The following is a 15,952-nucleotide window of genomic DNA, read 5'->3' on the forward strand; positions in this document are numbered from 1 at the left end:
CTTGTAAGATAATACCATTCGAACAATTATTTTTATTTTTTACGTACTTTTGTTAATATTTTGTTGTTGATTTTTTTCAATTCATTTGATTCGACGATTAAAAATTGAATGGATTGTGTGAGAAGTAAAGAATGATACTTGAACAACATTATTATGTGTGGAAACAAAATTTTGAAACTGAAAATGAATTATTTTCAATTATCATTGTGCGTGTTATTCATACCCTTTTTTTTCCATCAACATCTTTTTCATCTCTATATATGTGGCACAAAAATGAAAAATAAAAACTAAAAACTAAAACTAGTCCAAGTTTAAAAGTTATGTTAGTGAGATGAGTTTGATTAGGTAGATAAGAGTAGTTTATTGGAATACCAATTTACTAAAAAAATTAAAAGAACAATAATACATTATGTAGCATTACTACGTTTGTTGATCCTCTACCAAACAAACAAAGACCACATTAGTTCTCTTGAAGCACCTTCAGTAGCTGGGCCCCTTTCCTCCTCCCTCTGCCACTACAATCCCCTTGCAAAGCCAGCTCCACCGCACGCGCCACCTCCTCCCGCGGTGCCGCCGCCACAGCCTCCGCCGCCTCTTCATTGTCCCCACCACCATATATCACCGCCAGCACACCAATCGCATACTCCTTACCCCGTGCTGACGTCCTTCCCATTATCATCACCATAACCGGCACTGCCATTGCATGCGCCCTCACCGCCGCCGCCCCCTCCGCCACAGTACACATCAGCTCCAACGCCGCAAGGGACCGCTCCGCCGAAGCAGCCTCCAACTCCAATGCCGTCTCCACCACCGCCGCAGCCGCACCGGACTCCACCGCCACGTGACGGTTTCCCTCCGCCAGACAAAGCGCCAACAAAATTTTCGTTGCCGGTTTTGCCGCCGCCTTGTTTTTTAAATTTCTTACTACCCCGCGCATTAATTCGGGCGGGCAAACCGGGTCTGGTGGCGGGTAAGGAACAAGTGAGCGTTCTAAAAGGTGAAGCGCCGCGATCTGCTCCGGGTATGACCCGATGCTGAGCTGGAGCTCCGCTGCATGGAAGAGCTCCTGCAGGTTAGTGGAGGAAATGGGTTGCGGCGGAGGCGGCGGCGGTTTTGATGTAGGTTCGGGTTTTCTGTCGGGTTCGGGTTGTGAGTAAGGGAGGATGGGGGAGTCCGGGAGATCGAATTTCCACTGGGTGAAGCTTTGGGAAGTGGAGGAGGAAGAGGAGGCGGAGTCGGGTTTGGAGGGGCAGTGGTGGTGGGTTGACGGGTCGGGCGGCTGAGGAGTAGGAGGTGATGAATCTAATGAGAGTGAAGGTGGTAGTGGGTCGGAGGAGGAGAAAGGGAGCGGCGGAGGGTGAGGGGTTGTGGGGCTGAGGACGGTGCGGGTGCAGTGGCGGAAGAAGCCGCAGGAGAAGAGATGGGTTTTGAGCTTTGGGTGCTGAGTTTTCATGGGTGCTGAGTCTAACTCTGTTGCCGATGAGAGAGAGAGGGGGAGAGAGAGGGGGAGAGAGAGAGCAGGGAGAGCAGAGGAAGATGGTGAAAGTTGTAAGGATGTGGTGTGGCCATGTGAGTGTGGGGAAGCGTCGTCCTAGTCTATATATAGAGGTTCCAGTACTGTGTCAGTTTCCACTTTGAGGCAAAAAATAATAACACAAATTTAAAAAATAACATGACGTGGCATTTTCTTCTGGTTACATTTTACATGGGTGGTAATTTTTACAGATTTGGATTCAGAGCCCAAAGAGATGATCCTCTTGATCAAGGACTGTGGACCGTTAAATTTTCATCTAACGGTTACAAATAGGAAAATCATTTTAAAATTATAATAAGTATTGGCGTTGGATGTTCACAATTCTTGGTTAGGAGGATCCTCTCCTTGGGCTTAGGAGAGGATCCAAATCCAATTTTTGCACAGAAAGAGCATCCGGATCCCTTCCACCTAAACCCCATGACCTACAAATTCGGGTTCTTGAAATTTGAATTAACGATTATAAATAAGAGGTCCTATTAAAAATTATAATAACTTTAATCGTTAGATCAAATTTTAAAAGTCGGAATTTGTGACTCATAAAGATTAGGTAGAACGAATCCGGATAAGATCTATTTCCTTTTGACACTTTGATTTTCTAAATTTTTTTATTAAATAAAAGAGACGGACAAGAAAATTAGTAAAAAAAAAAAACAAGTGTGAATACCCGAAATTTTTATTTTTTTATTTTTCTTGAAATGTCACCTTGAAGTGTTTCGTAGATTAGTATCTGACATACACTTTCAACCTATTTCACATACGGTGCCAAACATGTACTAAATCAAATGTCTGATACAAATATGATTTTTTTAGCCAAAATGGTATTTGAGATTTGTATGACTCCTTACTTTGGTCATTGAGATTTGAAATCGATAAAATTAGTCCATGAGTTTGTCAACCATCAATCATTTTGGTCATTATTTGAAATATCTCCATTGAATAAGAATAAAATGACAAAAATACCCTCAAATTTTGTCAAATCATTTTGCCTTATTATTTATTAAATTGAGGGTATTTTTGTCATTTTGATCATTTACTTAACATAATTTTTCATCAAAGTACCAAAATGATTGATGGTGGACAATTTCAGGGACAAGTTCTATTGATTTCAAATCTCAGAGATCAAAATGAGGAGTTATGCAAATCTCAGCAACTATTTTGACTAAAAAGCCTACAAATATTTCAAATCAATTTATAATGGAAAAGCTTAATGCTATTAAATAAGGACTAAATTTATAAAAAATAATCCTCTCAATTTAATAAATACTTAAGCCAAAATAATTTGACAAAAAAAAAATATGAGTTTTTTTATTTTTTTTTATTTTTACCATTATTTAACGAAGATTTTCTACATAATGATCAAAATGATGAACAATGGGTAAATTTAGAAACCAATTCTCTCGATTTTAAATCTTAGAGACCAAAATAAAAAGTTTTGCCAATTTCAAGAATAATCTTAGTAAAAATCCTTCAAATATTGAAGTAAATTGACGATCAAAAAAGAAAAGTGCAGTTTATTTCGGCACGCCATTTTTCACCTCTCGCATACTCATTTTTATAGTCATTAAACAAATCAAAGAGGAATTGAGTGCTGTACTTCGAAAAGGGATTGCAGAACGTGAAGAATAATGCGTAGAAATTACTCCCTTACTGCATCAAGTTTCTTTTTACCGGCTATTGCACACTTCGCAAAACAAGTACGGAGAAATCACCGACATACGACTGATAGCCAACCAGTTTTATAGGACCAGTGCAGACTGTGCAGTTCAATTATGGACTGGCTATGCTATGCCAGTTCATAAAGCACAAATTTGACCAAATGGGGGGGAATCTCATTATTTCATGAACATTGATTACTTCAGGGTCGGAAGAACGGAAACAACTTACATGGCACACAGGTATACCGTCACCTGGCATCCCGTGCTAATAAAACAGGAACATATTGATAAAAACTGTCTTTATTCCATTGGCATGAGACGACACTGTGATAGAGTATGCGGGCCATGAAAGTCTCTAGAAGAAGAATGGAAACCTCAAACCAAATAACACGACGATGCATTTCTACTTATTTAGAGAATCTAAACGGCGTGAAAGAGTTAAACTATTTTCTTGCACTTGAAATGTACAACATCAAGACACAATCTAGATTGTCGAATGTCCATACAAAAAAATAATATGGAATTTTTACAACATAAAATGCCTCTAAAGCTAGGCTAGGCATGCTAAAATTACGACTTGGGAGTAAACCTCCTAATTTAAGTTAAAAGTAGGGGAAAAAACGCAAAAATGTCAGATCGAAATACCTAGAAGACAGGTTACCTCCACTTCTCTTTTAGTTCTTTCTTCTCCGACCAAACCCATGTGACAAAGATTGCTGCTATGAGTGCAACTATGGTGATGAGAAGCAACGCGTAGCTGAAATCGTCTGTGAGCGAATCATAGGTCCTCGAGGGAGCGAGTTGAGTGAAAAACAGATCCACTCCGTATGTAAAGGCAAGAGTTGTTGATTCCAGCTTGGCAGGTACTGTCACGATGCCTCGAAGTCCTTCCACTTTGAGGTTATGTGTCACATAGGACTGCAGGTACAAGATTTGTACAAGACATTCAGACCAAATATTAGCAAAAAGAAAGAGGTGCTTAAAAAATTAGAGCTACAACAAAATTCAAATGCAGGTTTTTAGAAATCGAGCTACCTCAATGTTACTGTTAAATACCGAAAGTAATAATTATCTATCTCCCTGCTAAGCGAAGGATCAATATCCAAATACTGCTCAGAAGTTATACAAAACCTTACATACAAAAAAGTTGCTTCTTTGAAAACTGGACTCTGAAATAAGATATACGATAGCATAGGAAATATGAACCTAAACAAGCATATCTTGCATACCGTTTCTTTAAACCTCCCACATTAAAGTCCAACAACTAAACCGATAGCGTTTCAGATTTTTGTAAAATTAATCATACAGTAGAAGATTTAAGGTCAATAATGCTGAGAATTAAGAGGATCAAGGAAATATTAAGAATTGTTTTGCAAGATATGCTCTCATAATGATGATAGTACATACTACTAGCATACCTGAGGAATTATTGGCAATGCATCAGTCAGAGGAATAATGCCTTCCTCTTTCTCCCCTTGTGTGGGATTGAGTGACCGACGGGGATCCAGAAAACGCTTGTCAAGTGCCAAAACCTACGAAGTGTTTACCCTAGTTAAAGGGAGATATAAAAGCAAGTGTAATACGAGGAATAGAGTCCCAAAGAACAAAACAAAATAATATCTCAGGATCCTCAAAGGTAGTACCCTACCTGATCATTAATTGTACCAATAAGAAGCTGCTTTGAAGTTATACCCTTTGCTGTTAAGGTCACATCTATTGCTTTAACAGAATATGTGAAATAGTAAGACTGTGATTTTGTCACAACCTCTGGTCGAGAATATGATGAAATAGGTGAAGTAAGATTATGGTTCCCAAGAACAAGCTTCAAAACATCCTTGTTATCCTGTGAATTGCATTTTGATTCAGATTGCATATTTAATGGCAACCACTGGACAAATTATACATAAAAAGTTAAAAGTTTTTAACCATACCGCTCGGGACTGATCATATATCTCAATGACTGACATTTCATATCTGTGTGCTCTAAGATTGAAGTAGTGGTAAACAACCCAATTCTCACTGAAAACCTGCAAGATGTAGAAACTTGTTAAGAGAATTGTCTCTCAAATTCTCAATTACACAACCATAAACAAAGCAGAAGGAAAACTTACAGCATGGACAGGTCCCCGTGAACCGTGATGGGTCATCCGGTGCAATATACGACCAGTTACAGTGTCAATAAGATATACAGTCAACCAGGACTCCTCTGGGCTAGCTGTTCCAATTTCACCACTGCCTTTTGGTGCAACAGTTGCCACAAAGAGTAGATTTTTAGATATGTATTTATACATCACCTCTGAGTCTGCAATAACCTTTGCTTGAGTATGAACCACCTGGACGGAGAATCACTAGCCTTTGTTACAAAAATATAAAACAGAAAAGCATACCCAAAGACTGAAAGACCAAATTTCTCCTTTTTCGAGAAGTAAAATGTGAAGAAACAAATTCAATTGTGCAAGCAATGATCGAATGAAATAGCAATCTCATAACAATCTAAAAAAATGTTTAGGCTCATGAGTACAGTACCACACTCCTCAAGAAACCTACTATTCCTTTCTGACCAAACACACTACAGAACAAATAAGGGGGTAGTAAATCAAACCACAAGAATCCTCTTTCCAATAAAACTGGCCATGCCAAGAGGACTAGTATGACCAAAGTTTGTTAAAAGGTTGACTACGGATGATAGAATCTACATGACAAAGTGAAGAGGGAATGATCTAGAAGATGAAATAACAAAAAATACAGAGAACCAATAATATAAAAAAATAAACAAAGTTAAGAAATTAAAAAAAATATAACAGATACAATTAAAGGAAAAAATGCAAAATTTTCACGAACAGTATGTTCGCTTACAGGGTTAGACCTAAATAGTATGTGACAGCAAGACACAATCATACCTCACTCAGTTTTCTTGTCACAGTTGCAATGATTTTTTCTGAGTCAGATGGGAATACAATCGACCATATATCCTTGGACTCAAAGCAGTAGCTATCTACGGCTTCCTGGTTGCAATTGCCCTTCAAAGCATGTCCTTTGATAATGCCATTATCAGCTTCAACCGAGTACCAGTATATGTTTGTGAACTCCCGTTGAAAAATATCAATAGCCTCAGATGTTCTTGGGTATAAATGCCCACGCTGGTTTGCATCTATTAGTAGATGAAGACGCTGTTCTGTCGAATCAGTAAATGGCAGTGGTATAACTTGCACAATAGAATGTACTGCAGTCATTGAGTTAATTTCCTTGCCCGTGTATGCGTCAACAATAGAAAGAACACCTGGTGCCTCAGAGCTTTGCCCACATCGACCTACTATGAGCACAGATGGATTTTCATCCATTGCATGATGATGGGGTACCTGCCACTGATAAATATTCAACCCAGTCGGGTACTTGCAGGTTTCAGACTTACGAAGAGTAGGCAGTAAGAGAGACCAGACAACTTGCCCATATCCAGTGTGCAAGGCAAAAAGTTTTCCTGCTCTCGTCAGTACTATGAGAAGCTTCCGGAAACCATTATGGTCACGGGTCAGTTTGCTCTTTTCAAAGCTTTTTAGCCTCATCTCTTGTATAGCAGCAACATCCGCAGCACTTGCAAGCATTAAGGTTCCCTTAAGCTTCAGTATGTGTCCCTTCAAAATAACACAAAATCAATGAAAAAAGAATAAGAAAAAGAAGAACAGTCAAGCAGACACATTAACTAAAAAACCCTGGTCCAAAATGACTACCACGGTATACAAACTACAAAAGAGCATACGTATACACACTGCATATGAAACCACACTGCTATGCAATTCTACAAAGTGTGATCCCATATGCAGTTAACATGCAGAAAGTCGACACCTTTTAGCCTTGCTTATAAGTCTCCGACTCCATTAAACCATATCACAATTCATACCTTAAGCCAATCGAAGAGGTTCTGCTCCACTTTCGCAACTGAGACGCCTACCTTTTCCACAGGTAGTTCTGACGTCACTACATCAATAATTGAGGCAAGCCCATCCTCCCTACTCCATACAACTGCACCTTGTTGTAACAACAGAAGTGAATCATCCTCCATGACGATTAAGGCCCTAAACCCATTAGACCTGTCTGTCCGGATATAATTGTTTACGAAAACCTTATGAACAACCCCCCTCTGATTGTCCATATCGATACTTTCTTTGAGCAGATCAGCACTCGAGTCATGAGTAGGCTTTACTGTAAGATGGATCTTACCATCTCCATGTTGAACTAGTCCAAAAGCCTGTTGCCCATCTGAAATTGAGATTGCACCACTGATAGCTGCCACATTATTTACTTTATCCAGCACCTCCAACTTTCCTTCACCAGTCACTCTTATGAATATGACAGCCCCATTAAGCTTTACAGAAAACAATCCTGGAAGTTTTGAAGGTAACAGCGCTGGTGTTCCAAGAGAATCCCCAAAAATATCAGATATAGGTGTCTGTTGATAGTTAATTTCTCCATCCTGAAAACTTACAATTACCAGCTTTGACCTCGTGGAATCCAATGTCAGAAGAATTTCACTAGAAACAAGCAGTGCTTCCCCTGAAAAGCCACCCGAAAAGGGTGCACTGTTGTGCTTCAGCAACTCTCCGTTCCTAACATTGATCTGATACACATCAAAGTGGGAAGAACCAACAAATCCCAGTACATAAGCTACATCACCGCCAATAGGCTGAACAATCTGTTGAACCTCTACACTGAAAACATGGAAACAACAAAATATTAGGGAAATAGCAATATTTACTAAATACAAAAAAAGAATTGTATTACAAATGATTATTAATCACAAAATTCTAAGTCATCACACCTTTCAACTGCAAAATCCTTTTCCCAAAGAACATCGCCATCAATGCTAGAAATAGCATGTAGAGACCCTTTACCGAAAACAAGGATCAAATTTTCCTTGTCAATTTTCAAACTTGTCTGCACAAACATCAAATGTAAGATTGAACCATGTAGCATAATTGAAGCTTTGGAAGAGTGAGTGTAAATGTTGTTTACTAACCGGGACACTTAATAAAGATTTTGAGGACCCTGAGCCCTCTAAAAAGGATTCCCAAACCATCTGACCATCAGGAAGGTTCCATGCTCTTAAAATACTTCCGTCTGATGAAAGGGTAATGACATCTGAAAAAATGACATAGAATGCTCAACCTTTGCATCAACAATATACGTTCATTGCTGAAGCATTTAATAATTGATTCCTAATAGAGAAAAAATAGTGTGGCACACTTCAACCCCCTTTTTTTCTATAGCCAATTCCCTAACGTGATAATATGAAATTTGTTTATTCCCGACAAATGAGTCTTTCAACCACAAAGTTCACGTAATCATATAGTGTAGAGGCAAATGACAAAATTTAACCAAAAAAGGATGAATGCAGTATAACAATTACATTTTCCCAATGCTATGTCGATTCCGCCTATAACATCATTGCTCCCAAGAACACGTCTCCAAACTGCACAAAACAAAAGCACCGGTCAACATTCGGTTCAAGGTTGGAGCCGAGGCTACAAAAAGATTCCATATATGATTATTACATCTCAAATAGTGAGGAACTTACTTATCCCCCCGTGCCGGAGATCAAGCGATGCTATAACATTCTCCTCAGTGGACACCACAACCCGCCTCCTCCCGCTTTTCGGAGTATGGAACACTGCTTCCTTCACTTTCCCTATATACTGCTGGTGCCTGCAACAAAACAGAAACTTACAAAAATCAATTCAAAGTCCCGCAGAGCAAAAAATCAATGCAAAAACAAAAAAAAACAAAAAATCAAACTTACGACTAACAGTTTGGATACGATTCAATTCGACACAAATAAGATCGAATTCTACAGATATTAACTTCCGTTTGGAGTCAGAGAAATCAAGTGAAGCGATTTCAATCGAATTTCAAATCTTAATCATATTCCGATAATTTCTAAGTTATGAAACGGAGAGTATGCGATTGAAATTTACCAATCCATGAGACCGACTTGATCTTCGTAAAGCGAAAGACTGAGATGTGCAGCTGATAAGAACAGCAGTAGAAGCAGGAAACCTCGAATCGCCATGCTCGCCACGCCCATGGCGACTGAAAATCTCTCTCCTCTCTCTCTCTCTCTCTCTCTCTCTCTCTCCTCAATCGGTGGTGGTGAGAGAATGAGCGATGGATCTGAGACTACGATGAAGAGTTTGTAGGGGAAGTAAGAACTTCGAAGTGAGCAAGGCGAGAGAGACTTTCACACAAGTGCGAATTGAGCCGGCTTTTCGGAGGGTTGGTACGAGATGACAGAAATACCCTTATGTTTGGGCTATGTCCTAGCGGGCTGAAAATTTTTAAGATTCGGTCGAGTTTGGGTTTATGCCTGGGGCACGGTCGGCCCAAATTGGGTTGGGACTTTGCCTTTGATTTCTGATTTTAAACCTTAATTGATTTCTGATTTTATTTTACAAATCAGATATTTCTTCTTTTAATTTTTTTTTTAATTTAACATTTCATTTAATCTTGTATATATGGTATTGTAGAAGAAGAAAGGAAAGGCAATTCATCTTTTAGATGGTATTTTCATGAATTTTTAGAGGTCAATTGACTGTTTTCGTTTGTTTCTGGATTAGTTAACCGTTTTAAAATGTTCAAACACTTCAGCAATTTCATATGATCATTCGAAAAAATTGGTCGAGGGTTTTCCCACAACGTTTTCCTAGTTGTTAAATCAAACGTTATTCCCCCTTGTCACAGGTGGGAATGATTATGTGTGTTTGTAAGAGATACCCAATTTCCTTCGCATGATGCTCTATTTAACAAGAGAAAATTTTACTTGTTGAGGAAAGGTTGGCCAAATTGCACAAAACGGAATGACTTACTATGAACTCCAAATAACTTATAAAATATGACTTCATTGCCTTTCAATAGAATGAGTGCAAGTCACCTCATCTCTTTCCTTCTTCAAGCTCAACCTTTTTCCTTCATAACATCCCCAACTTTCTCTCTCACTATTTTCAATTGTACCCTCCGATGGAACTGAATCTCGATCTCTTCCTAGTTGCATTTCTCCACGCCGCATTCATCGCCTGCGTTTTTCTTCTCGTTATTTCCGTCATGTTGACTAGTCTCTTGCTTGCATTCACCATTGGCCTTGTTTTGATTCTCATAGACGATACGTACAACATTTTCTTGTGTTTTTCTTCCTACATTGAAACAGTTGTGAAGCACGATCTTGAACTAGGTTTTGTTCTAATTGTCTACAAACTATTGTACCATGTTGTTGGCATTTTCTTGGCTTCAAAGCCTTTCTTTGAATGTAAGATTTCCCAAATCAAAGTAAAGGCAAGAAGTGCGATGAATGTTATTGATGGCTTGAGGCCTTCTTAATTTCAGCCACTTAACGAAATTTGTTTCATTATGTATTAAAATTTGTACTTTCGTTTCTCTCCTTGAACTTTTCTCTTTTTCTAGTTGTACGATCAAATAAATCAAAACAAAATTGATAAACAAAAAACAAGATGAATGCAGAGGAAAAAAAAAAGTCAAGTATGAAAATCACAACTATTTGTATTGAATGCGACGTCTTTATATATATATATATATATATACCAAATAGTCTGATGTATATGTTATCAAATTGTTAATACAACACTTTGTATATATGTTAATTGACAATTTTATAACGTGTGTGACTGTCTGACAAGAAAATACTCGTTAAACCACAAAGCCTATACCAAACTAATGGTTCCATCCCACTTGATTAGTGATGGATTAATCTGGTCTAATAAGATAACATTACTCATCAACCACAAGACATTTCAGTACCCACTATAATTCGCCCTAAAATGAGATCGTGTTCGGGTTTATGTATGTGGGTTTGTTTCCTTCCGGTTTGTAATCTGGGCCGGGTTCTGAACATTTATTTCGTCTTTGCTTTCTTTAACCGCCACCTCTCATCCACCTGTTATTTAAAGCTGTTACACAACAATTCACACCAATACACTTATACACACCTCCTCTCTCTCTCTCCCTCCCTCTCTCCTCCTGTTTCTCTCTTCAACTTCCATCTCAGTATATCGATGGAGTCAAGCCTGTCGTCACTGCAGGATCACCACCATTTCTCTCCAAGCTTGAACTTCCGAACCAGAAACCCTCTCCGCTCTCAATCTTCAAAAAGCAGCTCTTTGAGGACTCCGAAGTCAGGGTTTCGAATCAGTTCCACCATTTCGTCCTCCAGAACTCAGCAGGACAAAGCCGCCGCGAGCTCCGCCTACGTCCCCACACCGCAAAGTCGAGACCTTCGAACTCCTCACAGCGGGTATGTATGTGCATTGAGCTTAATTTCTTGACATTTTTGGGGATTTAATTTGTAAATTGAGTGAATTTTTGGTGGATAATTTTGTAATTAGGTACCATTTTGATGGAACTACCCGGAAATTCTTTGAAGGATGGTACTTCAAGGTTGCGATTCCGGAGCGGAGGCAGAGCTTCTGCTTCATGTACTCCGTTGAGAATCCTGCGTTCCAGAAGCCGCTGACGGCTTTAGAATTGGCTCAGAACGGGCAGAGATGGACGGGCGTCGGTGCTCAAATTCTGGGTGCTTACGACAAGTACATTTGCCAGTACTCTGAAGAATCTCAGAACTTTTGGGGAAGTAAGAACTTTTGCTGTTAGGATCGAACTCTCCATGAGATTCATAGTCGCATTACTTATAGCTTCCTTGTTACTCAATCTGTTGTTTCTGCAGAATTTCAAATTTCGAAACTTTTTGGGATGATGTGTTGTTATCTAATAAAAGAAATGTTGTTGCTCTTTTGGGTGTCCTGAATTTCGTGTTTTCGACTTGTGTATTATTTTAGGATTCTCCGTGTATCCGCTTTAATTATGCTGGTTGTGAATGCTTTTAATGCGTAGGTAGGGAAGAGCTTATGTTGGGGAACACTTTTATAGCAGAAAAACAATTGAAACCTCCGAACAAGGAGGTTCCTCCGAAGGTTAATATACTATATTTGAACCTCCTTATTTGTTTTGGTTTATATTCATTATTCTTCCTAGATAGCCGCCCAATTTACTTCTTTTAATTTTTCCTCACATGTGGAATATATTGCATAGGAATTTGATAGTCGAGTGGTAGAAGGTTTTCAAGTCACCCCACTCTGGCATCAAGGTTCTATTCGTGATGACGGCAGGTATGCCTCTCCTTGTTCTTATTTTGTTATTTACCTATGAAAATTTGGGTTGCCTGAACCCATAGTGTTTATTAGTCGTTTGAGGTACATTCTTGTTCATGTCAGGTCAGATTATGTGGAAACTGTGCCAACTGCTCGCTGGGAATACAGCACCCGCCCAATTTATGGATGGGGTGATGTTGGGTCTAAGCAGAAATCTACTGCTGGCTGGTTAGCAGCTTTTCCTGTATTTGAACCCCATTGGCAAATATGCATGGCCGGTGGATTGTCAACAGGCATTTGCTTATCTCCTTTAACTCCTTGCAGATATTTCCTGGACCATTTAGCTATTTTATTTTTGGACAATCATGTGTTTCTTTCTTTTGAATATCCTATACTCCAAAATTTGCATATCTTAGAAACCTCTATGCACTTTTCTGGGCATTAACTCAGTTTCCATTTAAATCTCAGGTTGGATAGAGTGGGACGGTGAAAGATTTGAATTTGAAGATGCTCCTTCTTATTCTGAAAAGAATTGGGGTGGAGCATTCCCAAGAAAATGGTTCTGGGTAGGCTTATTATAGTAAAGGTTAAGCTTACTCTTCATTGTATTATTTGTTTGGCATCACATCCACTGATTTTTTGGATGGATTGATGTCACACCGTAGGTTCAATGTAATGTTTTTGAAGGTGCTACTGGAGAAATTGCTCTGACATCAGGCGGCGGGTTGAGGCAACTACCTGGATTAACTGAGACTTTTGAAAATGCTGCTTTGGTACTTCCCCAGTGGATTTTGCTCTAAATCATTGCTTTGTTTTCCCTAGTTTGCTTCTGCGCAGTTTATGTTCTACTAAATTATCTTTGAGAGGAATATTTTTAATGAGATTCAGAGAGGAGGGAGAAGTAGGGGTTGGGCAGTTGCTTTGGCATTCAGAATCTTGTTGTTTGTGTTGGTCTCTGTAAAATTTTCTTCATAAGATATGTTATAGGAAAATAGATGAAGATGAAATAAAGGCTCATCCTTTGCATTGTACAATTGCTCATGATAAATTAGGAATTGGATAGATATCCATGAAAATAAAATTTCCAAGTAAAGTTAGAGCAAACGTTGCCCTTTATTGCAAACAAATAGTCGTGCATTTGTTTCCTTTAACATGTTCACAATTCATGCATTTATGATGCAGATCGGAGTTCACTATGGGGGAAAATTTTATGAATTTGTCCCGTGGAATGGCGTTGTTAGTTGGGAAGTTGCTCCTTGGGGTTACTGGTCCATTGCTGCAGAGAATGAAACACACATGGTAATTGAACATCTCTCTCATCTTGCCCCTCCCTCAAACATTATAGAAGTTTATACCTAGGAATGAAATCTCTATAGTTGTGCTAAGTAATAAAAACCTTTGTAGTCACCAACATATTGGTCTTGTTAATGAGCAGGTTGAATTAGAGGCAACAACAGAGGATCCTGGTACAACGTTGCGTGCCCCAACATCGGAAGCTGGACTTGCCCCAGCTTGTAAAGATACTTGTTTTGGTGATCTAAAATTGAAAATGTGGGAAAGAAGATATGATGGCAGCAAGGGGAAGGTGCACATTTTTTCACTCATACACACACACGTATTTATTGGTCTCGTTCTTTTTTTTTTTTCCTTCAATTTTTCTGTTCTTTTATTTATTTTTTCCTGTCCCAGGCTTGCAATATGTCTGGGACTCTGATAAATTGAGGAAAATGAAAGAGCTAACCTGGTTCTAGGCAAGCCATACAACTCTAAGTTGACCAGTTATTTGACAAGATCTATTGTGACTTTCATTTTAGTTTGCCGTGCGAATCAAAAACTATGCCATATTCCATTAGAGCACACTTCCTTCCCTGGTTTGCCACAGTAGAGATAGAGAAGTCATGGATAATAAGCAACAGTTATCTAGATGACCTGGGTTAGAGCATATCAATTTTTAGCTGAAAGTACTTCTAAACCCGATATCAGCCCAAAATCTTTTAGCAGGAATGACTAGTTCTACATAGCCTGTCATAACACCCATCATTAGGTAACTATTTGCTCTTCCAACTGTTCGTATGGATTAAACAAGCCACTGTAACCGAGAAAAAAGAACATTAAACAAGCCATAACCAGTGACCATGCCGCATAGTTTCCCCGTTTTCATTTTTCCCCCAATACGTATGTTTCTGGCTTACCTGATACTGTAGTGTGATGTAGTTAATGATTTGATGACTTGCGCAAAATTTTCGTGTGATTTGAACCTTTGGATTTTGTCTATCTTTTAGATGATATTGGATGTTACAAGTAACATGGCCGCAGTGGAAGTTGGAGGAGGACCATGGTTCAATACTTGGAAGGGCAAGACTACTACACCCGAGCTCCTTAGCCGGGCGCTCAGAGTCCCCGTTGATGTGGAAGGGGTATACAATCTGGTTCCGTTATTGAAACCCCCTGGTCTGTAGCCCATTGATCAACGCTTTGTTGACGATAAAACTTATGTTATCATTTGCTTACGAAGTTCAAGTTTGAAATAGGTACTAGTTTGTCATGTTAAACGGTGCAAATATGGTAGCACTTTTCCAAGTTAAGTCTTTGTAAATCGTCATCCTTTTCCATCAGAAAAGTGAAAACAACCCGGCAATTGCGCTTCGTAACATTTTAGAAAACCAATTCGGAACCATAAAATGAGTTTGAGTTGGTGGTTAAAAAACTAATGAAAAGGGCTTGAAAACTTGGAATTTTAACGATAAGGACAAAATAAAGAGCAAAGTGAATGATATCATGATTGATTTTTTAGTGTAAAAATGTGGTTTTTCGTTAAAGTAAACAGTACTGCGAGTTTTTTGTTAAATTTCCTTTTTTCTATTCCTAAGAAACAAAACCAATGTTGGTTATCTCAAGTTCCTAAATCTTTGGTTCAAACGTCCAAGACTCACAAGTAACAGAAGGAACTATTGGCTTTGAAGTAAACTCGTGTGCTGTTCATGCTTCTCTCACTCACTCATTGTGAGCTAGTGGTACCTAGTATAGGTACGTGTCACGAGCAGCTTTATGTCACGTATTGTTACTAAATCAGTACAAATGGTATCACGGTGCTAGGAACGAGTATATACATGGCATGAGGACAAGGAGAGCTAAGAGCATCTCTAAAGAAAATGTTAAAAATTCTACATGGACTGTTTAGACAAAGAAATGTGGTTTTCTTGTTTCAAAAGAGATGCCAAAATTCTACCTAGATCGACATTCTCCACTTTGCTGCCAAATTTGAACGCAACGTTAAAATTTGTTTTTGTTTTATTTTAATGTTGGGTCCACATGTTTATTTTTCTTCACTTATTAATTATTTTATTATTATATTATGACCCACTTGGTTTTATAAATATCCAAACAACATTTTAATTTGACATCTTGGTTAGAATATGAGACTTTACAAAATATTATTTTGCCACGTCAACTGTAAAAATAAAATTTGACATCTCTATTGAGAATTGGCTGAGCCTCATCTTGTATATAGTACAAGGGGATTTGATTACCAAGCATATGTTAGATAGAGGCCACCCGCTTAGAAATTTAGAGATAAGTTTTCCTATGTGCATGGATGGCCTCAAAACATGACA

General features: G+C 38.7%; 3 protein-coding genes across 3 annotated transcripts; 1 reads left to right on the forward strand and 2 right to left on the reverse strand.

Moving 5' to 3' along the window:
• Positions 1–359: 359 nt before the first annotated feature.
• On the reverse strand, positions 360–1,568 carry LOC137713837 (ARM repeat superfamily protein). The gene has a single exon (XM_088685176.1). The coding sequence runs from the start codon at positions 1,451–1,453 to the stop codon at positions 461–463; it is 993 nt and encodes a 330-aa protein (XP_088541302.1). The 5' UTR covers positions 1,454–1,568; the 3' UTR covers positions 360–460.
• Positions 1,569–3,615: 2,047 nt separating this feature from the next.
• Positions 3,616–9,449, reverse strand: LOC137737695 (uncharacterized). Its single transcript, XM_068477243.2, has 12 exons — positions 9,159–9,449; positions 8,762–8,889; positions 8,594–8,656; positions 8,204–8,325; positions 8,006–8,121; positions 7,088–7,895; positions 6,090–6,821; positions 5,301–5,522; positions 5,121–5,216; positions 4,838–5,032; positions 4,608–4,721; positions 3,616–4,107 (listed from the first exon to the last, which is right to left on the reverse strand). The coding sequence occupies exons 1-12, from the start codon at positions 9,266–9,268 to the stop codon at positions 3,847–3,849; spliced, it is 2,967 nt and encodes a 988-aa protein (XP_068333344.2). The 5' UTR covers positions 9,269–9,449; the 3' UTR covers positions 3,616–3,846.
• Positions 9,450–11,117: 1,668 nt separating this feature from the next.
• LOC137735076 (tocopherol cyclase, chloroplastic) lies at positions 11,118–14,923 on the forward strand. The gene is made up of 10 exons (XM_068474452.2): positions 11,118–11,485; positions 11,577–11,821; positions 12,082–12,161; positions 12,280–12,356; positions 12,462–12,631; positions 12,807–12,904; positions 13,004–13,111; positions 13,521–13,637; positions 13,774–13,923; positions 14,621–14,923. Exons 1-10 carry the CDS (start codon positions 11,247–11,249, stop codon positions 14,795–14,797), a joined length of 1,461 nt encoding a protein of 486 aa, XP_068330553.2. The 5' UTR covers positions 11,118–11,246; the 3' UTR covers positions 14,798–14,923.
• Positions 14,924–15,952: the final 1,029 nt, after the last annotated feature.

Source organism: Pyrus communis, chromosome 15 (genome assembly GCF_041283825.1).
Source record: "Pyrus communis isolate YQ-2024b chromosome 15, ASM4128382v1, whole genome shotgun sequence".
NCBI lineage: Eukaryota > Viridiplantae > Streptophyta > Magnoliopsida > Rosales > Rosaceae > Pyrus > Pyrus communis.